At 34.0% G+C, this 26991-nt stretch overlaps 3 protein-coding genes across 5 annotated transcripts in view; 1 reads left to right on the plus strand and 2 right to left on the minus strand.

Moving 5' to 3' along the window:
• Positions 1-26991, plus strand: part of LOC123675657 (lysine-specific histone demethylase 1A) — a 578526-nt gene that overhangs the window by 106891 nt on the left and 444644 nt on the right. The gene's annotated exons all lie outside the window — the stretch shown is intronic.
• Positions 303-8722, minus strand: LOC123675660 (trypsin-3-like). 3 transcript variants are annotated; one of them, XM_045611106.1, is made up of 7 exons: positions 8576-8722; positions 7582-7676; positions 5225-5299; positions 4934-5172; positions 3691-3945; positions 2368-2563; positions 303-571 (listed from the first exon to the last, which is right to left on the minus strand). In XM_045611106.1, exons 1-7 carry the CDS (start codon positions 8634-8636, stop codon positions 395-397), a joined length of 1098 nt encoding a protein of 365 aa, XP_045467062.1. In that variant the 5' UTR covers positions 8637-8722; the 3' UTR covers positions 303-394. The 3 variants fall into 3 exon arrangements, with proteins under 3 accessions (XP_045467062.1, XP_045467061.1, XP_045467063.1); XM_045611105.1 differs by having other exon boundaries at positions 5225-5308; XM_045611107.1 differs by lacking the exon at positions 5225-5299.
• On the minus strand, positions 13094-25255 carry LOC123675661 (serine protease 33-like). The gene is made up of 6 exons (XM_045611108.1): positions 25097-25255; positions 24935-25041; positions 18669-18922; positions 16574-16828; positions 16321-16519; positions 13094-13594 (listed from the first exon to the last, which is right to left on the minus strand). Exons 1-6 carry the CDS (start codon positions 25137-25139, stop codon positions 13412-13414), a joined length of 1041 nt encoding a protein of 346 aa, XP_045467064.1. The 5' UTR covers positions 25140-25255; the 3' UTR covers positions 13094-13411.

Here is a 26991-nt window from a genome sequence, read left to right on the forward strand (position 1 = left end):
TATTTTTTCTCTGTATTGAGTTATAGAAAAAGATATATAAAAAGATAATGTTAAAATATTTAACAACTGGAATACTGGCACATTCTGTAAAATGTATTGTGGTTACATTCATTCTGGTGTCCTACACCACTGGTGAACGTTTCAATATTTCTACATGTTCTTTTGAGAATGATTTGTGAATGATATCCGGATAATTTTCATCGAATTAATCTATAAACGACTGAAGCATATCTCTCATATTGAATGAATGCCGATATCATTATTCGCCTAGTATTCTCAATTATAAAATGAAATTTTTCAAATGATATATCAAAATTCATTTATTACTCTAATTTTGAACTGTACAATTTCTATTTCTGAATTATTCATTTACATATCACATAATATTGTTTCATTAAGGAATTGGTTCTGTTAATACACCAACTATCCAACTTCTGTAAGTAGGAACATTCGTGTATACTCCGTAAACGCCTGGTTGGCCACAGCTTTTACCCCATATCACAATACCAGCAACAGTGAAGGCAGCTGGATTTTCTGCTGTTCTACAGTTGAGAGGCGCGCCACCATCTTGCTGTAAGGAATCATACATTTTAAAAATTTCATTATAAATTAATGGATTGCAAGTATCACTTCTACAACTATAAAACTATATCAAAGGAAATGGAGAACATTTCAGAAATATTTGTTTCAATTTCAATAATTTTAAATTCTTCTTCAATCAAATCCCACTTGTATCCTCAAAATTCTTCGTGAAAAGTAAAGTTCTTACTTTAGTACTTCTTACAAATTGAGTGAATGCTGTGAACTAGAAATCTGGCACTAGAGCCTCCTGCTAATAAAGATTACAAGTACTATAAAATAAATCGCATATTTTCAACTTTAAGAACAAAGGAACTGCCTTCCAAGAACTTTTTTGACAATTTTGGATCCAACGTTTTATGCTGTTACTACCACAAATACTACTTGATCCAAATTCCAAAAGGTGTTGCTTCCTACGAAAATTCTCATTCATACAATTTTCATCAAATGTCGTTAAAGAACTATTTCCACTATAGGCATTCCATACCGTTGTTCTTTATTTTTACAAAATAAGCACTTTGCAATTTTTATTGTTTTGGAATCGTCTGCCGCAACATAAAAAAACTGTATATTTTTTTGTTGATCAATTTTGCCTCTTCTACAGATTTTTTTCTCATGGTTTTTGGAGGGGGGATCTTCAAAATCAGACTCAATTTGTTCTGGTACGTATTCCGAGCTGTATGAGCTACAGCTACATAAAAAAAATCAGGTTCAGACATTTCGAGTTCAGACACAACACACACACACTAAAAAAAAAACGAAACAAGCCAAGCGTATCCTTCTAAATATGAACTATAATTAATTTGCAGAGTAACAGAGTACAAGTTCATATTCAAACTTCAAACTGTTTGAAGAAGTTTGATTTCAAACCAAACTTGAAGATACAGAAATCGAGTCAAGTCAAACTTTTTTACATAAGAAGAATTCGAAGAATTTTGTGAGGATCACCAGTTTCAAGCTAGGTCAATGTTTAGGTCTGTAACCTTCGACGCTTGGTTATTTTTCAAAAAAAAAGGTGAGCCTGTCTCTAGGATAGATAGAAAACTAAAAAATAATTGGAGTTTGCTTAAAAAAGTTTCATAACGCGTTGAAGGACAAAAATTACACATTTTTAATTATTTTGTGGAAACTACTGGCAACATTGTAATGAAATTTTATACGAATTTATTTTGGAAGCTCATACATCCCATGAGTTTCATTTTATATCTGACTTCCATAGAAGACTCTAGTTACACGGTTCATACCAAGTAGTATTGAACATAACTTTTTTAGGGTTAGATTTTTTATCGAAATTTCAAGTGAACTTAAACATCATTCTATTTTACACCAAAAAGGAACCCTTTGTGAAACTCGATACAACTCGATATCGGAATATTTGCATTTGACAATTGAAAAATAATAACCCTTGCTGGTATAAGCTAATGATGAAGTTATTAATTGAACAAGAAATCACAAGAAGAGAATTAGAATAAAGACTAAATTCAGAATCGTGAAAAAAGTGTAAAATGTCATTTTCATTTTTATTGTTCAACCCTAATTATTTTTCAGTTTTCTACCTATCCTAGAGACGGGGTCACTTTTTTTTAAACTCTCTATTGAATCGTAATTTTTTATCGGTGATACCTGTTCATTCTTCATTTTTGAAGCTTTACGTCTGAAAAAATGTTACACGACATATAATGAAGTTTTGAAAGATATTCTTATTTTTTCTCCATAAGTCGAACTTCTTGATTATAAGTTTTAAACGACTTCATTGATTTCATTGCATATACAAAAATATATACTTACGAAACATGCATCTTTTTGTGCTTCGCCTCCTGCACAAATTTCTCCAACTTTATCCAGGTAAATACTGGTATCTACCTTACCACTAAATCCTTTTTCACATGTATCTATATCTGTAGTGTTTACATTAACTTGTTTGAGCTGTGTAGGTACAGCTGTATTATTCGGTTGTATTTGACCCCAACCAGAAACTAAACATCTGAAAGTGAGACCAACTGAAGAATAATTCAGATATGCAGGGCTTCTACCGATAATAACAATGAATATTTAAGGAGTGCTCACATTTTGGTAAAAATCTCATTTCAGTTCATTTGTATCTTATAGTGGGTTATCCATGTCGTGGTCCAGATTTCATTCACAGCTCTGTTCCAATGACACATGTTAAAAAGAACTGTTAAGAGTTTAGCCATTTAACAATATGGATCGTTTATCTACCGCTGAACGTGTGAAAATTGAGAATACTTACTATGTAAATAATGATTCTACGTTTCATGCATAACGGGCAGATTATGGTCGACATAATCGTCCATCTGAGCATGCAATTGGTAGGACAATGGAAAATTCTAAAATACTAGATCTGTTACTGTCTTAAGGCCCATACATGATCAAAATGCAGGCTCGACCGAAAATATTGCTGGTGTATACCAAATTAATCTATTCCTTGGCGCGCACAATATTTGGGCCTCCCTTAGGGCACGCTATGCCGTATTTTGCATCATTAGCATCTCCATACTTATAAGGTTCAGTTCTCACAAGAACTAAGGCCAGCTGACCACGAAATGCGTAGAACATAAGCCGATTGGGTGCATCGAATTTTCTGCAGCGATGAAGCACATTTTTCACTCGGTTACTAAACCAGCAAAATTGTGGCATATGGGGCAGTGTAACTCCTGAAAGACCATTACACCCACAAAAAGTCACTGAATGGTATGCAATTTGGTCTGGCGGAGTGATTGGCCCGTCCTTTTTTTTTGAAAATGAAGGTGTCCAATACTCATCGTTATAGCCAAGTGATTACCGATTTTTTTGACCTGATGGCGCAGCAAGCCACACAACACCATCCGTTTTTAGCTTTATTGCCAGAAAGATTCCCAGCACGCGTTATTTCTTGTTTCGGAGATGAGAATTGGCCACCAAGATGTTGTGATTTAACGTCTGTGGTTTTTTTCTTGGATTATGCGAAGGATCGTGTTTATGCCGATAATTACACATAATGGCAAGGTCCAAGCATTATTGATTCAAAAATTTGATCGATACTCTAAATGAAAGTGTTTTATGTACATTTATTTTCGGAACCACAAAATGGATAACCCTTTAGAGACTCACGGTTGTGGTTTTGCAGTGAATGTTGTGTTTGTGGCAGTTGCTGATGGAATGCAAACAGTATTCACTCTGTTCGTATCCAATAGACCTATAGGATTGAGCAGCCTTACAACTGCAATGTCGTTTTTCAGGGTACTATTGTTATGGGCGGGATGTATGTAGATCTTTGATGCTGTCGAATTAGGTTTGAGAGGTGGTTCATTTAGAGTTGCAGGGTTGTTAACTCCGAAATATATGGTCAACTGTTGTGGTGTCGCACTGGAAATCATATTGGTTAATATAAGTATGTATTAAAATTTATAAAAAAAAATTGACTACAATACGATTAATAGTGAGTCGATTAACTGAATAATACCGTCACTAATTTTTTTCAAGTTTCTCCTATTATCCACAAACGAGCACATTTTGATAAAACAATTTCTAAACTTTGTTCAAACGTGGATCTTTGTATGAATGGCATAACCTACTGGCATTGTATTGACTCGGTCTTCACTCAATGGGAATTCCTTTTTAACCTAAATCAAATGACTAATATTCTATTTCAACATTTTAATTCAAAATAAAACTCTCACTTATATAGATAAATATGGGGATAGGTACATTTCATCAATAAGGGATTCTAGGGATTGTAGCAATAAATTGTTCACAGAAAGACATTTAAAAGCGACAAGTTGACGAATTCCACTTGGTCGTTCAATGATATTCCAATTTCATTTAGTCTGTTTATTTTTTGAGCTTCTAGGAATGTGAGCCATATCTTTATTCCCATGTATATTTCAAAAATTATGGTAAAAAAATACTCTCACTCTCAGGTGGTCTGCAAAACAGTATGCATAGAGTGCCTTCAATTTTTTTCTCGAAAGCAGAGCTATTTATGAAGAGAACAAGGGAGACAAAAAAGTGGTATTTTTAGTTTCTCTATCTTGAAAAATTCAAAAAGCCACAAAGAAGTGCCCCAATTCTTTTTGCTCAATATTGTTGCCGTTGTACCTACTGAGACGCTTCTGGACCTAATAATTTGAGTCTAGTTATGGCTAAATGGGCGCTTCATTACTTCAAATAACTTTAAAATTCAAACCAAATCGGTTCAAAAATATTTACTATATTTAATAAATACCCGTTTACTCCGAAAGGAAGCAATTCTGGACATACTTATATGTTCTTAGGATCATTTTTCTTGAAACGATCTAAAGAATTGGTGTATTCCTGATGAATATATTCATGAAATGAGAAAGCAAAAACTCACTTGAAAGCTAGGACCTTGTGCGCAGCGGTCAAAACATGATACGGACTCAGAAGTGAACCAACTCCCAAATACCCGCTGGGTCCTGCCAGATACCCTAACCAAGGATAAGCGTCCGGATCAGCCAAGCCATCCTTTACGTTCTTATTGGCACTTTGACCGCAACTGCTCATACTTCCTTGGGCGTAGCAGGGAAGTTTTCCTGCTGGACACGTGGCTATTCCTGGCGTTGGCGTTCCATCCTACGGAAAAATTCTTGTATTCGAGAAATATCAGTTCGCAAAAAAGACGTACGGTTAATATTTTTTCATTGAAAACTTTGTCGATTAATGTTGGAAGGTCTTCGCCTACAGTCGCTTCACTGTCCTCCTGAATTCTCTGAATTCAAACATACAGGATGCACTGAGAGAAATCCATATTTTTTTATTAATAAAGCACTTATTTGAATGTTATTTATTCACAACTATTACAGCAGATTTATATTTGGTATATTCATTAATAGTTAAATTATGCATTCAAAAAAGTTTATTAATAGAGAATAAAATATTTGTTTACAAGGTACTTGATAATATTTAATATATTTCGGTGATAAATAATTTATATGAACTTACGTTATCTCCACTGATAACATAAATTCATTGTCAACAAATTTTCAACTGGTAGTTAACGAACATTTGCTATTTATGATTAAACTCTTACAAGAATTCAATATTTTATTCACTCAGAATATAGGATTTAGTAATAATTAACAAACTAACATTATTCTAGCGATCCAATCTGTCTTAAAGTTTAAGGACATATCCCTCAAAGAGATCTGTCCTCGAACTTTTCCTTTGATTTGGATTTCCTTTTAAAACATAAAATCTGTCTTACTATGGGCTTGTTGAACGCCGCTTAGCACATCTGTACTGAATTTTGGGTTTAGATCGTTTGTACCTATATTTCACAAACATTTTTCGACAAGAAATTTTTTAGGTTAGATCGGAATTCGGCTAATCAGAGATCGTTAATTATGGCTCCGCTCACCGATTCTTTGTGGAGCTCACGGTTTTGAGGAAATTTGAACTCGAAATTTGGTAAAAAATTGAATTTTCCCCTAAAAATCGTTATATTATCTCCAGAATTATTCATCACAGACGGCTCAAATAAAAACGTTTTCAATCATCAAATTCCGATCTAAAACATACTGAGGGGTCAAGGGTCCAGGAGAAGTTGCAGCCTCAGGAATATTGGCAATTTTTTTCTCGAAAATTTCAGATTTTTACCTATAATTTCTGAAATGATTTGATGATCGGCCAACTGCTAACATTTTCATGATATACATACTCGAATCAATCAATAGAATGAAACAAAATTCCCATCAATGAACTTCAATTTTTTTTTCAATTTTTTGAGGGTTAGGTATGGAAAATTTCACAAAAATTTTTCGACTAATCAGAGATCGTTAATTATGGCTCCTTTCCCCGATTTCTTGTGGAGCTCTCGGTTTTGAGGAAATTTGAAATCGAAATTTTGGAAAAAATTGAATTACCCCATAAAAATCGTTATATCTCCCGAATTATCCATCACAGACCGCTCAAATAAAAACTTTTTCAATCATCAAGTTCCGATCTACAACATACTGAGGTTTCAAGGGCGTAGCTCGCGTCCAGGAGAAGTGCAGCCTCGGGAATATTGTCAATTTTTTTCTCGTAAATTTCAGATTTTTACCTATAATTTCTAAAATAATGTACTGATCGCCCAACTGCTAGCATTTTCGTGATCTACATACTCGAATCAATCAATAGAATGAAACAAAATTCCCATCAATGAACTTTTATTTTTTTTTAAATTCTCTTATCTATCTGTCTAGATAACATTCTACATTCCAAAATGAAAATAGTGAAAATTTTGTTTCTTGTGAAGGGTTCGGAAGGTTTATTATTATTGAAAATAATAAACTAAAAGACGATTCGATGTTAACATGGAATAGTTGGATTCAGTTCAAGAAGCTTGAAAATATAGCCTTCGTTCATATTATTATATCTATTTTCATTTTGTTCATGGTCGGTTTTTAGAATTCTGGCAAAAGGGCAGTATCATTATACAATAATGAATTATAATGTTTTTGTACCTAGACCAGACATAGAAATGATAGTTATAATGGCAGTACTGTATTATTTTTTACATTTCTAATGACATTTGTGTTCAGTAGGTAATTCCATTCAGTCACGGAAAAATACACGCTTCAACAACGTTCATAAATTGTTTTTTTTTATCATAATCAGTGCTAATATGTAAATACTGGAAGAAATTCATGAACGACATTATTCAGTTAACCGACTCACAATTCGTCTTCTTGTAGACAAATTTGAAAGTGGGATCAAGTAGGGCTCAGTATTTGTTACTGGTACTTTTGTATAGTATGAAAAAATTCATACAAAATTTGTCTACAGTACGACGAAAGTGAGTCGATGAATTGAGCACTGATTTTGATAATTTTTCATGAAAAAATGACATAACCTACTCAACACAAATGACATATGATAATTCAGAAATACCTAGTGTTGTCATTATAACCACTTCAAATCGTATCATTCTTATTAGAAAACCCTATATATTGGGATTAAATTATTTTAATATTTGCTGAAAAGTCTTTCATGATATCTTACTGGCGTTAAAATTCTTGGATCAATTCCTCCTAGACATATTCCAGGAGGAACGCAGAAGTATGGACTTCCATCTGGTAGGAGATTTTGACCAGCAACTGCAAAAATTGAAATATCATAAGCATAAATGTGAGATTTTTTGAAAAAACACAGAATTAAGAATAATAAATTATCTTACAAAAGTTAGAATATAGATAGAAGGAACGGAAAGTAAACATTTGTGCTCGATCCCGAATACAAGAGAGATGGAAGTTTAGTGTCGCCAATCACAATCGAGCTAGCCGATTGTGAGTGCTAGCCATAGGCGTGGAGAATCTTGATTTGATTGTTGAATGCTTTATCAGGAATACCTTTTTCATAACTTCACAATTGCTCCATCATTAAACTGCGAAAAACATTGACCTTTTTGAAGTACGAAAGAATTTTCATAAATACATCACATTGTAAACTATTTTTGAGCATCAATTGACAATTTCGAAATAAATCAAATTATATACGCTACTGCTAACGCGTCCCGTCAGACAAGGAGTGACGAATGTTGGAATCAAAACAAATGCATCAGTTACAAGGCGATTTCTATTCCTCTTATTAATGTTCCAAAATACAATTCTAATAAAATATCATGGATTCAATTGAAAACTGGACATGATAAATAATTGCATGTTCACTTTGTTTTGATATATTGCTTAGAATTCGAAGAAAATTCATCATTCAAATTTGATAATACAGAAAATCAAGTGATGAATTGAAGTTTCAACTTTCACACAGTAATATTTAATTTTTCAAGATGACGACATCATTGTCAATTGAAGTCAACACAAAGATTTCCGTGGTTTCTTCACTTAGTTGCAAAGGCTAGATCCCTAGTTTTTCATCTAATTTTTGTATCGTTATCGAATAGTTAATTGTTGAGCATTTATGCTAATCTAACCAAAAAAAAATTTTCAATATATATATTCTATTCTCAATTAATTGTTTGAGCTGAACCTTTACATACCATAACTATTTACAAGTATAACAATTAAATTCACAACAATCACTTCATGTATTTTTTCCATTTTACACCTAATAAAAAACCAGCAGACAAATATGTATTCGGAAATGTGGAACGCTCTGAACTGTCACCATTTTATATATATTTCTATGACAAATGTATGGATTATTATGAGCATGACATTGAACCTACAGTGATTATAAAAATAAACAACATATTATTCCATTTCCTGACCGGGGATGTACATAATTTATCATCGAAAATACAATAGCAATGTCTGATTCGAACAAATTATATATATTACTCAGAATGTTTGGGATTTTTCCCTTTCTGAAGAAATTTTATTGGGGAATTTTTTTATCCATTCAAAAATGTCATTCTCTTAATAAAATTTGTAATTACTGTATAATAACCCAGTATGGAGCTTGGAACAGTGGCGACACGAGTGGTCTCGTTTTTAATTGGCAGCAGGTTGCTGAGCCTGAATATGGCGACTTTTTGTTTACATTCGCCGTTTACCTGATTTTTGGGATTTATTCAAAATGAGAGGCCCATTTTATTAAGTTACTGTAGAAGGTATTCTTCAGTTGAATAAATTTGTTCTATATAAAAACCTATCAGTCCCAATAATTTCAATTTTGACGAAGAGTCAGTTCAGTCAAACGTATTCTCAAGTTCTATGGTTAAGCCCCGTCCCATTACCCATTTTTAGGATCAATTTGAACGAATTGTCTCCACTCTGTTTTATGAAGACACTGTAGAGCTTGATACAGTAACTTAATTAACTACAGTGGCGACAAGCCTAAATATGGCGGCTTTTTGTTTACATTTTGTTTTTTACCTGATTTTTGGGATTTATTCAAAATGTAATGGCTCTTTTTTTAAGTCACTGTTATATTCTGCAGTTGAATAAATTTGTTCTATTTGAACGAATTGTCGCCACTCTGTTTTATGAAGTCACTGTAGAGCTTGATACAGTAACTCAATAAACTACAGTGGCGACAAGGCTAAATATGGCGGCTTTTTGTTTACATTTTGTTTTTTTACCTGATTTTTGGGATTTATTCAAAATGTAATGGCTCTTTTTTCAAGTCACTGTTATATTCTGCAGTTGAATAAATTTGTTCTATATGCAATCAATCTATCAGGCCCAACACTTTTAATTTTGTCAGTTCAGTTCAGTCAATTTTATTCTTAAGTTTTATGTCCTCATTCGCCATTTTTAGACTCAATTTGAAGGAATTGTCGCCACTGTGTTTTATTAAGTCACTTGACCCCTTGAGGTGCCATCTGTCAAAAGTCCCATGATCAGAACTAAAGTGAGCTACCCTTGTCTGATGTGAATATTTGAAATTTTATGATACACAAAGCTATACATTACGAAAGTATTTTTTAAACCAATAGTTAGTTAGCACAGTTTTCAATTTAATGATTCTGTGTTGTTTTCTTTTCGATAGGTGTTACAAGGTGGTATGCTTGTTGAATGATGAAAGTAAAAAATATTTTTCTCTAATTCTATGGTTATTCCGTTCATTCTTCCACATCTTGTAGAACAAAATCGTGCGAGAATATATCAGAAACGTACAGTTTTCATGGTTATATTTCATTATTCTATGTTGGCACTCCGAACTTTCCGCCACGGCTTTATCTGTCAATTCATCAATTTGCCTTAAAGAAATCAGTTCTGCCAACCAACATTTTTCAATGCAAAAATCACTAAAATATATTTATGGAAATATTTCATTAATTTCAATGAAAATGCAATGAATTAGAGAAAATAATGTATAATACTCGTACAGAAGGCTCATTCTACCACTCGTTGATTCCAAAACTCGCCACTTCGTGGCTCGTTTTTGAATTTTGAACTCGTGGAAGAATATCAATGCCTTCTGCACTTGTATTATAAATAACTATTCTATGTTGTTTTGTTTGCGAGAGGTATTTCAAGGTGGAACTCTTGTTAAGTGATGAAAGTATAAAATATAATTCTCTGATTATAGATTCACTACAACTTTTATGCAATTGAACATTTCGGAGTTAAAATTGAAAAGAAAGGGATATGTAGAGAATGATTGATTCATATTCTGAACTGTTTCATTACAATAAAACTTACGTTCAATGCATCAACGCATTTTTTTGAAGATTCACAGGTCCGTATTTATTGTGAATTGAAATATACCCGATATTCAACCTTAAATACTGATATGAAATGTGTCAGTATGAAAATATGCTCTCTTGATAGGATTTGCAAAGTAGTTCTTAATGATAAATACGCTTTTCAGAAATTTCAAGTGTTTCACAGCATATTACATGAAAAATATTATTTTCTCTAATTCTGTGGTTATTCCGTTCATTCTTCCACATCTTGTAGAACAAAATCGTGCGAGAATATATCAGAAACGCACAGTTTTCATGGTTATATTTTATTATTCTATGTTGGCACTCTGAACTTTCCGCCACGGCTTTATCTGTCAATTCATCAATCTGCCTCAAAGAAATCAGTTCTGCCAACCAACATTTTTCAATGCAAAAATCACTAAATTATATTTATGGAAATATTTCATTAAGTTCAATGAAAATGCAATGAATTAGAGAAAATAATGTATAATACTCGTACAGAAGGCTCATTCTACCACTCGTTCATTCCAAAACTCGCCACTTCGTGGCTCGTTTTTGAATTTTGAACTCGTGGAAGAATATCAATGCCTTCTGCACTAGTATTATAAATAACTATTCTCAGTCCGGATCTGCGTTATCGACAAGTTATTGTAAGTGAATATTGAATTTTCGAACAATAAAGATAACCCAAACGAATTGAATGCTTCAGCCATACACTTGGTAGTTGATCATAATTGAGTCAACCACTAATATTTTATGGTGCATAATTGCAGTTTTTAATCTTTTAGCTACAAAAGTATTGTGGAGCAAATAACAGTTTAAAGAAAGTTTTCTGATAGAGTTATAATGCAGCAAACATATGTCATAAAAACATATTAGGTTTATTAGATGACAGCAAATAGGTACCAAAGGAATTCTACGATTTATTCTGGATTAGTTCTGATTTGCTTAATGAGCAGTTGAATAAAATTTAAAAATGCTAAACATTTCTGGAATCCACAAGCCAGTCTGCTCGTTCATTATAATTAATTCATTGTGATGTACTGATTTGAGAACTCTTATTGATTCTAAATAATTCAGATCTGTTTCTTTACGGGATCAGTGTGTTACTTGTAGAGTTTCGATGGGGTAGAATTTCATGAAGGAAAAAAATGTTCATCTCATTTTTGAAAACGTAACTTTTCGAAAGGAGGCCTAAGAGCTGTTATTTGATTTTCTACAAATTTTTATCGCATCCTGTATAATAAACATTGGTTTGTTAGTAATCCATCAATTCTAGTGAATAATTGTAACTCGGCTTGAAAGTATATTCCTCACATCAATTACGATTAGTTGCAACACGCAACAAATGGAACACAGACCTTGATCTAATTACCCTAGAATACCTTAAATCGTAATAAATGGGGAATTTTTACATAAAAATTCCAACACACAGTCATAAATTGCACGTAATCGCGGGAAATGCCTTATTAATTTTCTGTGAATATCTCTTCACTACATTTTCGTCACTGAATACAGAATGGTCTAACGAGCTTTATAATAACAGAAGTATTCATTATTCTTTAGTTCACATAATATGTTCGGAGAAACCGCATTCCTCGGTTCTGGCTTTCAATTTTCAACAAACTTTTTTTCATTATGACTGTGAGGTGTAGGGAAAAATTCCCACCTGCCACTATTTTTTCCTTGTTACTTATAACTTCCTTTTTCAAAATGCTTGCTATTGAGTCGGTTGATGACGTATCGGAGCGCTAAAGATCTCGTGTTAGAGGCGGCTATAGTTTTGTCCCGACATAGTTCAGACGCCATCATGCGTTGTAAAAGTTTGAAGCGTGCTTTTGACTTTGAGGACTATTTTTCGAGTAGATATTCTCTTTTCTTCAATATAGATCTTGTGATTTTTTTTGGTTGCATCGATCACTACAAAATTGCGACAAAAAGACAAAAGACAGGAACACCTCTGCCAAGTATTTCACCTGAGAACATTCAGGCACTGAGCGATTCAATGTTGCGATCTCCACTCAAATATACACATCAGCCTTTGGACTTTCCGACCTCTTTTGGAGAATTCATGATGATTTTCATTTTTATCTGTACAAGATGGTGATCGTGTAAGAACTTTCTGGATGTGACTCACTGGAAGTCGTCACTGAGGGCGCTATTGTTTTTTCTAGGAAGATTGCCAACATAAAGCCTGATTTGCTTGCCACAGTCATTATGAGCTCAAGGAATCTCTTTAATCCGAGTGTACAAAATGGGAGACTTCATTCACCAGTTTTTCAGTATTCAATTGAAAAAACAAGACTTTATAAAAATGCCTACTTCAAAAAAAAAAAAAACAGGAAAAATGTTTTAATTCATACAAAGGGTTTTATTAACGTTTGATGGAAAAAAATTCAAATACATTTTTTAATTCGAATCAATTTATTCAGGAGAGTAATATACAAACAAAGTTCAATATTTGAAGGAGCCACCTAAGCTAGGTTTGTGTTGTTTTGTTTGATTGAAAAAAAGGAAGAAAGTTATGTTGCCACAATCAGTAGCATAAAATATTTTGAATCACATATTTCCTAATTTCTTTGCTGTTCTTGAATAAGCTGAGATTTTTCTTCGTATTTTTTAAATCCTCTTTTTTACAAATCTAACTATGTACAAAAATCATAAAACCTATTGATATATACCCTAATTATTAATGATATGTATATAATAGCTCCAACAAATTTATGGTATGGGTTGGGTGATTCTTCTGATGATCCAATCCCTGTAATTAGGATAAGGAACGTTAGTGTAAACCCCATATGAATCTGGTAGTCCACAGCTCTTGCCCCAAATAACGATACCAGCTACTGTGAATCTTGATGTAGAAGTGCCAGTTCCACAAGATAGCGGTGCTCCTCCGTCTTGCTGAAAGGAAAATAAAATGTTATTAGAAACAAACATCCGCTTGAGACTTATTTAAAAGAAACATCAAAGATGCGCTGCTACGCCACGGTGAAGTCCCTGGAATTATATAGCCAGGAGTCTCTACTGTCATAGGCGTGTCGTGATGCCATAAAGCAATTGACCAGAGTCAATAAAGTAACTCTACTATTGTTATAAATTTGGAAATAGAAAAACTCGAATACTATGCTTCGTTGATGATGTAGTATGATAGCGGAATGCGAAGATGATCTTCAGAGAGTATTGCATCAGTTCAACCAAATAGCCAAGAAATTTCAGATGGTTATATTAACATCTAGGACATAATGCATGACCATACTAAAAACACCACTGAGATGAAAGTTGGAAATTGCCTGTCAAAAATACAGCAAGAGATGTGTTTAGATATCTTGGTTGAAGCAAATGGAAGAGGACAAGCCACGAGGGCACCTCGAACAGCTGGATGTCTCAACGATATCATTTGGAGTAATAAACGTTAGGTACAGAAGTGAAATCTAGGATATACAAGTCGACCAATTAGACCCATTCTTACTAACAATGTGGAAACCAGACTAGAAAGCTCTAAAACGGTTCAAATACTGGAAATAACCGAAATGAGAGTGCTGCGCGAGATAGCGGGGAAATCATTGATGGATCATGAAATGAGCCAGAACATCGAAAGAACATGCGGAGTCGATAACATCAACGATTGGTTGCTAAAGAGGAATAAGGAATGGAATGAACATATAATAATAATAATAATAATAATAAAGGTCTTTATTCCTTCAGTTACAGTTTACAAATATGATATTACAGAAAAAAAAAACAAGCTAGGAAAAGGCGAGATTCAGTTCACTCAAGAAGTGCCCTGTTCAATCCAACCTTTGATCCACAGCATTGCCGATGCAAAATCCACCCAAAACAACAACAAAAAAACCAACTATAAAAAAAAAACAAATGAAATCTCATCTGTAGATATACAAATTGAAGAAAAAAAATATATACATCTATATCATTTCATAAATCTACCATATCAACCGCAAGAATTAGAATAGGCTGAAAATAACGAGAGACAAATATCCAATTATACGCAGGAGCACTGAAAGATCCGCAAACGTACATAATCATAATCTTCTTTGTTGGTCAAACGCACTAACGAATATATCATAAAAATGCAAGACATCCAAAATAGAATTATAAATTACACAAAATCCACTTAAGTCTACAAAGCGATTAATCAAAATTCAAATTGAACTAACTCATTAAAAGTATAAGGAGCCTCATTTTGTAACAATTTATGTAATGTAATGTAATATGTAATTTATATTTTTAAAATGGTCAAGTAGCAACGATCTCCAACCCACAGGCAGAGTATTATATAACTTAAAGGCCAGAAATTTGGGTCCATTCTGCGATCTCCTCAGTCTGTAATATTGAACGCGTATATTATGCTTGGTTCTAAAGTCGTGATCGTGAACATCTCCACCCAATTGTCTCTTCCCAAGGTTTGAGTGAGAATATAGCAGACACTCCAGAAGGAAGACGCCAGGCAAAGTGAGAATCCTCAGACTAGTGAAAGATTTCCTTCGATCCTCACGATATTTATATGAACTTCTCACAGCTCTACAAAATCTCAAACTTTGAGTGAGAATATAGCAGACACTCCAGAAGGAAGACGCCAGGCAAAATGAGAATCCTCAGACTAGTGAAAGATTTCCTTCGATCCTCACGATATTTATCTGACTTCTGACAGCTCTACAAAATCTCAAACTTTGAGTGAGAATATAGCAGACACTCTAGAAGGAAGACGCCAGGCAAAGTGAGAATCCTCAGACTAGTGAAAGATTTCCTTCGATCCTCACGATATTTATATGAACTTCTGACAGCTCTACAAAATCTCAAACTTTGAGTGAGAATATAGCAGAAACTCCAGAAGGAAGACGCCAGGCAAAGTGAGAATCCTCAGACTAGTGAAAGATTTCCTTCGATCCTCACGATATTTATCTGACTTCTGACAGCTCTTCAAAATCTCAAACTTTGAGTGAGAATATAGCAGACACTCCAGAAGGAAGACGCCAGACAAAGTGAGAATTCTCAGATTAGTGAAAGATTTCCTACAATCCTCACGATATTTATCTGAAATTCTGACAGCTCTACAACATCTCAAACTCCGGACAGCATCCCCACACAACTCAATCCCCTTACTGAAATTAATGGTTGTATTACCAGCATAAAGAATCGTCAAACAGTGATCAAGAAAATCCGGAAAATCGTTCACAAAAATCAAAAAAGGATATGGACCATGAGTGAGCCTGTGACACCCCAGTGGTTATATTTTTTTCTCTATACCACTAATCGTCAACACACAGCCTGAAGCCTATAATTCAAGAAAAAATGAGTTTGACGCTGATGCTGTCAAATTCATAACGTTCGAGTTTTTCAAGGAGAGTAGAATGAAGCACGCAGTCAAAATCCTTTGTCATATTAAGAAACAAGACAGAGGCGTAAGGACCTAGTTCGAAACATTCAATGGACTAGTTTAGTAATGTTGATAATACTATATTTGACACGATATTTTTAGAAATAATCCTTAACAAAAAATGAAAACTAGTCCATTGTATGATCAACCCCCATATTGAATGACAACAGCCAAAGAAACGAAGAAAAACAAGCAATTTGCTTAAGCATAAGGAAGAAGAAGAAGAACTCACAAAACAGGCATCTCTCTGAGCACCACCACCTGCGCACATTTGGCCGCCAGTTTTATCCAAATATTTGTTTGTATCCACTTTTCCCAAAAATCCATTTTCGCAGGTGTTGATATCAGTTATGTTCACCGTTACCTGCTTCAGTTTGGTCGGAACAGGAGAATTTGTTGGTTGTGCCTGGCCCCATCCAGCCACCACGCACCTATAAGCATAAGAAATTATTCTGCGAAATATTTAGTTTATCGATTTCAGTTACCTCTGCGAAGGATTTACATAAGTGTTGGCATTCGTGGTCGAAGCTGGTAGACATATGGTGTTAATTGATTGTAGATTTAGCAGACTTATGGGATTGGTAAGCCTGACGATCGCTAGGTCGTTCTTTAGTGTATCATTATTGTATGGGTCGTATATGCTTATTTGCGCTGCTGTCGATCTTTGCGTTGCTGGAATATTATTGATATTATCTGGATCGTTGACTCCCATGATTATTGTCAGTTGGTTTGGATTTGAACTGAAAGAACATATTGTAAATTTCGATAGGTGTAGATTTGATTACGCTGCAAGATTGATTTTTCTATATAAAAAGTCTTCAATGTACCTACTAAAATGCACCCTTAGGTAGTTGAGTTCTTTCATTTGACAAAAAAAAAAAATCTACTACAGGTGAAGAAATAGGAAGGACTGTCATAAAATTGAAAACTAATGTCCGAGCTGAAACTGAATGGATAGCTTGGAAACCACCATGAAATTTATAAATTGGTTAAGTATTTACCAAGTGGTCAATAGTTTTTTCTACACCACACTCACATGGTAGGCTATCAATAGAATGCTATTTGAAGAGCATACTATTACAACGACCATGACCAGTCCTAAGTCGATTTAAAATATACCAAATTCTCCTAGGAGATTGAAACCTATGTAGAACTTTCTCTGAAAGATCAACGATAAGACTTTTGTTGAAAACATTACAAGAACTCCATTCCGAACGCCTAATTTCCTTCTCACTGCCATAAGATAAAATGAAGGTAGCAATCCATAAAGGTTAAACTCAAAAAAAGATTAGGTAAAATTTTATCTGAACAAAATGGTAGGATAATAGTGGTATAAAAGGGATTTTGGCTCAATGTCTGGGATTTCGAGTCGATAATGGTCTACGAAGATCAGTTCGACTCATTGTTAACAACTCCGTTTCCAAATTCCACTCTTTCATATCTTCAACTTCTTGCTTTAGATCATAATGAGAAAAATCTCAAATTCTTTTATATATATTTAGTTCTAAGATGAGATGACTGAAAATGATTTTTCAATCTATATCACAAAATAATATGTAGGGTGATTCCCGAGGAGACCGTCAGATTATAGGAGAAGTTTACACTAGTCAAGGAAGTTTAGAATCAATGTTTGGTTCATGGTTGGGGGCCTTTATCGAGAGTGATTTGTCCGATTCTACCGATTTTTCTTTTATTCATAACTTTGGTAAGGCTTCATCAATATTGTTGAAATTTTCAGTGTATAACGATATGATTGTCTACTTTCAATAATTCCAACACTTTCTCAAAAATACAGGGTGGGAATTATGATAAGTTCAGATTGAATTCGAAGGTTGAAAGAACACCCTGCACATTTCGTTTTCAAAAATTCGCTCTCTGCCTCAGGTTCTACCATAAGTTTACATGACTGGAGCCTTTTAATTTTTTTTTGGCACACGTCCAGTTTTCCTAGGAAAAATTTAAAGATGAACAATATCGTTATTTCGCTCCAAGGCAGTGAGAATATTCCGAACTAGCTGTATCGTCCAAAGACACAAAACTCTTCCGAATGATGAAAAATAGTTTTTATCAAATTGAAAATTTCCCATGAAACTTAAATCTCAATTTAAATCAAGTTCGTTAAGATCGATGGTTACCATCACAGTGAACCAAAGAATGAGAATATTAAATGAATAACTGGACGTGTGCCAAAAAAATAAAAAAGCTCCAGTAGTGTAAACTTATGGTAGAACCTGAAGCAGAGAGCTAATTTTTGAAAACGGAATGTGCAGGGTGTTTTTTCAACCTTCAAATTTAATCTTAACTTATCATAATTCCCACACTATATTTTTGAAAAAGTGTTGGAATTGTTGAAAGTAGACAATCATATTGTTCTACACTGAAAATTTCATCAATATTGATCGAGCCATACCAAAGTTATGAATAAAAGAAAAATCGATCGAATCGGACAAATCACCCTGTAGACTCTCAATAAGGGCCCCCAACCATAAACCAAACATTGTTTAGAAACTGCTTTGACTAGTGTAAACTTCTCCTAAAATCTGACGGTCTCCTCTGGAATCACCCAGTATAGGTACTCACACGTATGCTAGAACCTTATGGGCCGCTGTAAGTACATGATATGGACTCAAAAGGGAACCACAACCGATATAGGTTCCTGAAGAACCAACCAAGAAAGCTTGCCAAGGATGGGCGCCGATTGGAGCTTCACCGTCTGCTGTATTCGTGGCATTTCTTAGACCACAATTGCTGTTACTTCCTTGGGCGTAGCATACATATCTTCCCGATGGACACACGGCACCTGGTGCAGATGTTGGATTGACAGCTCCGCCATCCTGTAGTAAAATTATTAAAAACCATTTATCGGAAAGAAAACCGTAATTATGTAACACTCCAAGACCGTTACTAGCTTTTGACTTCATCGTAATTTATTAAACTCTTTCTTAAATAATGTATAATTGTGGAATGTTCTTGGGAATTAATCATAGGTCAACAGCTGCAGATTTATTGGAGTGTTTTAAATTATCAATTTTCTAGAAGAGAGTGGAAACTATTCATATTATTCGCACTTTCCTAGTATTCTTAATGCCAATTCAAGATGCAGAATATTCCTTTTACAAACTTTTCACTTACGTATTTTTCTATCATATTCAACTAACTTTTGTCAGTTATTCTGCAATTCCATCATTTCGAGAGCTCGTCTAGTAACATTTCTCTTTTTTTTTTAATTTTGAGCAGGCAATGGTCTCAAACTATGTGATTCGAACCACTGTTGCCGAATCCGTGGTCAAATTCAATTTAATAATAATAATGAAGGCCTTTATTTGCAACAGATTTGAAGGCGAGATTAAGTTCGCGTTGTCTTGAGCTCTAGAAAAATATTCCGGAGTTTGCGATCAATAATTGTAAAATAATATAATTTTCCTACAACTGCTATGAAAAGTAGCGTATTCTTCATAGTTTAATCAATTTCAAAACTATGTATTGCTCATACTGTGAGAAATATTATTTCTCACGGCACTTTGCCCACACCTCGCTTGGTACACCAATGAAATTGGGCTTTTGAGTCGTTTCTATGGAATCGCAATGGAATGGCACATACTGCCAACGAAGGCAATTTTGACTTGAATCAAGTCTCCATTACTTGAATTATTGAAATTTTTGCAGTTGTAGGAAAAGTATAGTGTGCAACATGTGGAGAAAGTCCTTTTCTCGCTCGTGTGTTTTCCACACTCGCGAGAAAAGTTGGACTTTCCCCACTTGTTGCACAATATACTATTTATATACTGGTTCCACCACTGACGCGATGTTCTCTTACAGTTAAGAGTCTGTTTACACCACACTGCTTGGGAAGCACAGGGGTCGCAACGTGAAGGGGCAAGAGCGGGTGGGCGTGGTCTATCGTAGTAAAAATATAGAGAACGTATTAGGCCCTCAGCCCAATTTGAATGAATTTGTAACGCATTGGGATGATCTCGTTTCTTTCTCGAGTTCTACTAGTGCGTGTCGGAATATGCAGCCGCATTTTCGACATTTTGATGAAATGAAATGATTGTCAAATGGTCACCTACGATTATGGTTGTAAAGACGGTTTCTTTATAATAAGAACAGAGTTTAGAAACAAGAACTGTCTTTTAGGTTTTGAAAAAGACTCTACTTTCCATAATTACTTGATATCGAATTGCGAATTCAAATACGCTTTGATATACCATTATCCTCATTTTTTGAATTGTTAAAAACCCTTATGAATTAAATGGAATGAATTTTGAATATCTAATCCGAAATAAAAAAGTTTCATTGAGAATTTTGATGAACTCATTCCATAAATATCTACAGTTTTAAGGAATAGTACTTTGTTATAATTAAAAAAAAATCAGCTTGGTTCATAATGATATATTTCTAATTGCCTTCTGTTTTCTTCAATTTTTCTCATCCTGAAGATCTAGTTTGTATTGAGGATCCATATTTTTAAGCCTCTATGTCTTAGGTCAATTATTACAGGTAAAACACAGTTCTAATGAAATTTTCCTTCGAAAAACTCTTCATCGATGTTGACTTCGATGAATAAAGTGTCCTTCAAAGTTTACACGACAAAAGCATTTTTCTCTTTCAGCTATATTTAATTATCCCTGAACTTGAAAATAATAATTCTGACTTTGTTTCAATCGATATTCCTGATCATCATTTTTTCCAAATATGTGATTTGTTTCCTTTTAATAGCATCTTTTATCATATTTTTTCTTGCTGAAAAAGGGCATTCGATTTTAATTGAATGATTACTTTTTTCAAAAATGCCATCTGGAGAAGGACCTAGACTTTTTTTTATTAATAAAAAGGCCACTGTTTGTGATCTTCGAGCACAATTCATTCTCTAATAGACGCTTCGCTCGATCTTCATTATTTTTCCCCAATCTATAGCTTTTGCAGAAAAATGTTTATATAAAATGCTTTCAACTGTTGAGCAATAACTTGACATAGGAGGCATTTTACACAAACAAAAAACAAAATCCTTCAGCTGCCATGGCGGTCGAAGATGAATTCCAATTTTTGTAGCATGTATGCTCTGTTGGTGTGTCATTGTTAGTTTGAACTCTTTGACATATTATGCAATACTTTTTTTCGGCAACCGTCCGAGAAGTGCTCACTTCCCGGACGCTTTTTCTCTGAGAAAGTAGCATTTCCCGGCCTAGTCCGGAAAGTACGTACTTCCCGGACTAGGCCGGAAAAGAATCATAGAATCCATAGCAACCGAGATAACGGCTGACAGTTCATATGAAATTAGTTGTCAAAAATTTGCATGTTTTTTTATCGCAATCGCAATAAAATATGGAAAGCAGCAGCGATAGTGTTATTTTACATGGTTGCCGAAAAAATATTGTACGCAACACGCCCGAAAATGGTTTTTTTGGACTCACAGACTTCCAGGACTCGCTTACGCTCGTCCTGGAATTTTGTCTATTCGTCCAAAAAAACCCTATTTTCCGGACTTGTTACGTAAATTACTATTTTCACACCCAAGTATAAAATTTTTCCAGTTTGCATCCCAACAATTGTAGGAACTCCGGGAGTTAATTATAATTTCCCCAGTTTCGATAAGATCGTTTAGCCCAACTACCATCACAAAATACCGTTATTGAAGGTGTACCATTTATGTCGATACTTCCACATTCGATCGCTTATTTCACTTTTTCTGCTACGGCTTCTTCCATGGATTTCAACGCTATCTGTTCCCAGGCATTACATACTTCATTGTGTACACTTTTATTTTGAAATTATTATAGTTATGATCATTGTAAAAAATTTTGAATGATTTTCTGTTACCTACTTCTGAATGAACTTTCTTTCTTCTTCTTTCTTTATTACAGTGAAAATGAAAAACAAGGGAAATTCATATCATTTCTATTTTCTTCAGCTGTGCATAACCATCACCAGGATTCATGACACTACTGACGGCGGATGTGCTTATATCAAGTATTTCTGGATGTTCTGGACAAGTAAATATTGTTTTCGAAATTCTACACATATCACGTATAAAAACTAATTTCGACTGAAACCCAATTTTCATTTCCTTCACCAAACGCATATTAGATAAATTTGATTAAAAAAAAAACGGAGTGATTAGAAAGTTTTTTCAGATAATCTATGAATTGCAGAATATAAACAATTCGGAATTCATCCAAAGATATTTCCCAGCGAAAAAGGTTCGATTCAATACACATTAACAAAATTATAAGAAGAACTGCACAGGCCAAATAGATATGAAAACTTCTAGTAATAGCTCAACCCCAAATTGAAAATAGGTACCATTCTCGAAATTTCAGTTTGAAAATGCGTTATTTTAATGTCAGGTATAGTTGATATTCTTCATTTCTACATAAAATCATTGAGTAAGTAGAAATATATGTATCGGTACAAAAATAGACCATTTTAAATCTTTACTCCGAAATGGCCTTCTTTCAGGTACCTATGCAATGCTGAACCTACCTAGAAATTGTCAAATTGTCCAGCAATGAAATAATACCGAGTACCGAATAACCTTTATTTACAACTGATGTTTATTTACTTCGAAATTGAATTCTTTCAGGTACCTATGCAATGCTGAACCGACCTAGAAACTGTCAAATTGTCTAGCATTGAAACAATACGTACACAAAAGAGTACCGAATAACCCTTATTTACAACTGATGTTTATCTAATGGGTCAATAAAATCTTGATATAAATCAAATAAATTTACACGAAATCACTTCTTGTTTACTTTCAAAGTACAATACCTAATCTGAGAGAGGTTCAAAACTACCTCAATTCTGTATTATATGAAATATGGTAAACACAAGATTATTTGCCTGACATCATTAAATCCAAATCGCTTTCCTTCAATAACAAACATTTCCTTTTTCTCAAACTTACGAAACCTTCGGTCCGAAGTAATAAGTTGACTATTGGATCTAAAATCTTCCACGAGGAATAAATTTTTTCATTCGAAAAAGTAACATGAAAATCGGTCGTATGGCTTTTTTTAAACGACAAAATATTTTTTTTTGTTCGCGACAAATAATTCAGGTTTTCAAGAATATATTTCCTAAGAGACGGTCCTGATAGCTACAAGCCACGCCCCTCAGGGAGGAGCAACGATTTTTAGTTCACAATTCTGGCACTCGAAACAGATTTACAACGTCTCAGAGAATTTTGAGTAACTATGATGTAATATATTTCTAATTGGTATCATTGGAAAGAAGAAGAAATAGGCTATGACCAATTTGTATTAGATTTTCGAATTTAGGTCAACTGAAGCGACAATAAATCATTCAAAATTGGTATTGAAAATCGTACTTTCTACTTCAATAAAACAATTAATTTGCAACTTAAAGTGAAATTATTACCTAACGAACATACAAGGGATTAAGACCTTCCAATATTGTTTTGAATCATCTCGATAGCGTTTACCGTTCCTGAGAAAATCAAGACCGAATTAGTTAAGAAAACGCCTGAATTTGCGCCGCGTGAACGGACTCTTAAACGCTGAAATCTTAGAATTATCTTTCGACAATGTTATAAGGCTTCATTAGAGCTAGAATTATTTGGAAATACACAAGGTATACCAAAAAAGTGTAAATGATCAAACATATGTTTTTTCTTATGTCTGTAAAGATGCAGAAGTTGGCGCTTTCATATAAAATTTAAAAATTTGCATTGCATTGACCATATTAAGGCGGAATGTGTCTGTTTCGTAACCCTTTCTGTGTATGAATTCTTATGCAATTTTTTTAAGGGAATTTGCGTCAACAATTCATACAACAAAAATACTTTGAAGAATGAAATGATTTTCCATTCTATTACTTATATTCTGCCGCCAAAAATAAATGCTCCAAGTTAGGTCATCATCGGGCACTGGAATATCAACAGAATTGGCTTTTTAGCCGTAGCATGGTCGGTTTTTCATCTGACGTTTAGCGTACTACTACGGTAAGCATCTTCAGAGGTTTATAGCTCGTAGATTGTAACTCGAAGCTTGATTTGTACGATTTGTAGATTCTCGCAGAAATTCAGTGTTGAGTTACAATCTACGACCTAGAAACCTCTGAATATGCTTACTGCAGTAGTACGCGAAACGTTGTAGTACGAAAACCGGCTAAACATTGCTAAAAACTCCGGAATTTGCCAAGGCTGAGGAAGAATCCGCCAGTGAAAATCCTCAATATTATACTGGTATATTAAGTTGTTCTCAAATGAACATGAATTGCATTAGTGATATACAGAGTCTTCCTAACTTAGTGGTACAAATGAAAATTATATCAGATTCTTCAGATCAAAAAGTCCTATGAACATAGGTCCGCAAACGCTTTTTTTTTAGACATACAGGGTGTTGAAGCTTGATTTTTCTCTCATAACACCTTCCTTCCACAAGATATTAAACTTGAATTTGGCAAAGATATTCCAATTTAAAGTTTTCATCATGTGAATTTGATTACAAATCTACAGGGTGATATTTTTTCGGGAAAAGAACTTCTTTTGGCCGACCACTGGTATAATAGAAAAATGAAGAAATACCTATCCAGTAATATACTTTTTGGTTTATTGTAGTTTTGTCGTATCTGCTACCGATTTTGAGAAGAAAATCCTCAGGGAAATCCTGTAGTAAGTTGTGATGCATAAATTAATTATAAGTTTTGGTACTTATTTACTTAATCTGTAGCGAAGATTATTAAAAATTGGATAAACTGGTATAATCACCACAAAAAAGTAGAATGACAAGAAACATCCTTTACGTATTTAAATAATCTAAGGAATCTCTTATTTTCCTTTGTACCTCCATAATTATTTCGAAATCACTCTTTGATTGACTCACCGGTGTTATAATTCTTGGATCAATACCACCTCCTCCATTTGTCATTGGACATATTCCTGATGGAACACAGAAATAGGGATCCCCATTTATTATTCCTTGGCTTTCACCTGGACCAGAATAATTTATTGTCAATCAAATAATCACTAAGAACTTCGAACATACCTGAATGCACTAGGAGCGCTAGTACCACAACTGAATATAACATATTTCTTCAAAACTATTACCAATAGTGGACACAAAATATGATCGAACATTTTTTTACTCCATATTTAAGGATGTCAAAACAACAGGTGGAACAATAGACATCATTCAAATGATAAAAATATATCACTAATTGAATACATCCGTCGGAGCATGCAGTGGCGTAGATGCAGAGCAAAATAGGTTTTTCACTTGTATACAGTCAGAACCGAAGTTACTTATAAAACTATTGGATTGCAGAATCAATTTCAGTAATATTTAGTTTTATATTATATCATGAACTCCTTGTGAAGAAAACAATAACGCTCCAACTGAAACTACATAGGTAACCTATAGATTTGAAATCAACAAAAATGTCCTTGGTGCTGAAAGAATATTGGTTATGCAGCTTTGATTATCAGACTTTCGTGGAAGACTTTTATGATATTGTCTCTTAAACATTTCTGGATGAATACCAAATTTAAGAATTTATATCTGGGAGATAACCTTATATATGAAGACGCTACTGTAAAGTTTCTATCCTTTTATAATTTGTGGAGTTTCCCATAACATTGATAAACGTCATTTGAATACTAAAAATTAACGCTAATAGCAGGAAACATTTATCGTATTTAAATATTTCCAGCGTATTCCGTCAATGATTTCACGCTGTATAGATATTTGGAGTAATTACTGTTTTGACATTGAAATGTCGTGATATGAACTTGGCCTTTTCTACAAAATATATGTGAAAACGATATATTTTACTGTCTTTCTATTTTTAGAAATAATCATAGTAGAGTAGAGGGTTCTGTGAATCTATCAGTTCTATTGCTCTGCCAGCTAAATATCCACATAGATCAGCTCTATTAAAATATAGGCTACCTAGATGTATAAGACAAGTGTGCAAATTTGATTTCTTGATTTTTCCCTTTGAAATGTATAATGGCTGATATCCTTGACCAAGGAATATCATTACGCAGTATCAAACGATCTTTGAACCGACTTTCTTCTTCTTCTTCCTTATTCTTAAGACCATGTCTTGTCATCTTCTGTTCATCCAGCCTCCTGCGATGTGGACGTCCAACTCTCATACCATCTGTTTGGTGGTCGGCCGGGAGGGCTACTTTCATTGGAAATAACTATAATACTTTCCAAAAAAGTGACGAGAACGGATACTAAATTCGAGTTATTGTAATTTCCACGATATTATTGTGTGAATACCAATTGTTATGCTACACAGTAGCTTCTTCAGATTTCTTACATTTCGAATAACTATACTTAGTGATGGACAAATTTCATATACATACCTACATAGGGTATACTTATATAGGCATATCTGATGAAATTTTATTTTCGATGTGTAAAATTTCAAAATTGTTATGATGAATTTTTTTCGTAGTATTGAACCCTTTAGATGTTCGTTAATTCTTTTTGAAAAATCTACCTGTTTGTCCTATATATACCTTTCGGAAGTCACTGCATGATAACTTATATTAGGCCAATTGAAGAGTCCCCGGTCTGATGCACAGATGGCGGTGCTAGTATTAAATCCATATGATTTTCAGTTAGTACCAACTTTCAAACGATACGTGTCAAAATTTGACATCAGTCCTACCATTAGTTTGTGAGATATTGCGTTGTGACTGTAGCTACTTTTGTTATTTAAAAGAAAAATTAAAAAAAGAATTTCGTGTGCTGATAAAATATTGCTTTCTGAAGGGAGAAAATACAGTTGAAGCAAAATCTTGGCTTGATCAAGAGTTTCCGGGTAAATAGGAAAATCAACCATCATTGAATGGTATGCTAAGTTTAAACGTGGTGAAATGAGCACCGAAGATGGCGAACGCAGTGGAAGCCCAAAGGAGGCTGTCACC

The sequence above is a fragment of the Harmonia axyridis genome, chromosome 3 (assembly GCF_914767665.1).
Source record: "Harmonia axyridis chromosome 3, icHarAxyr1.1, whole genome shotgun sequence".
NCBI lineage: Eukaryota > Metazoa > Arthropoda > Insecta > Coleoptera > Coccinellidae > Harmonia > Harmonia axyridis.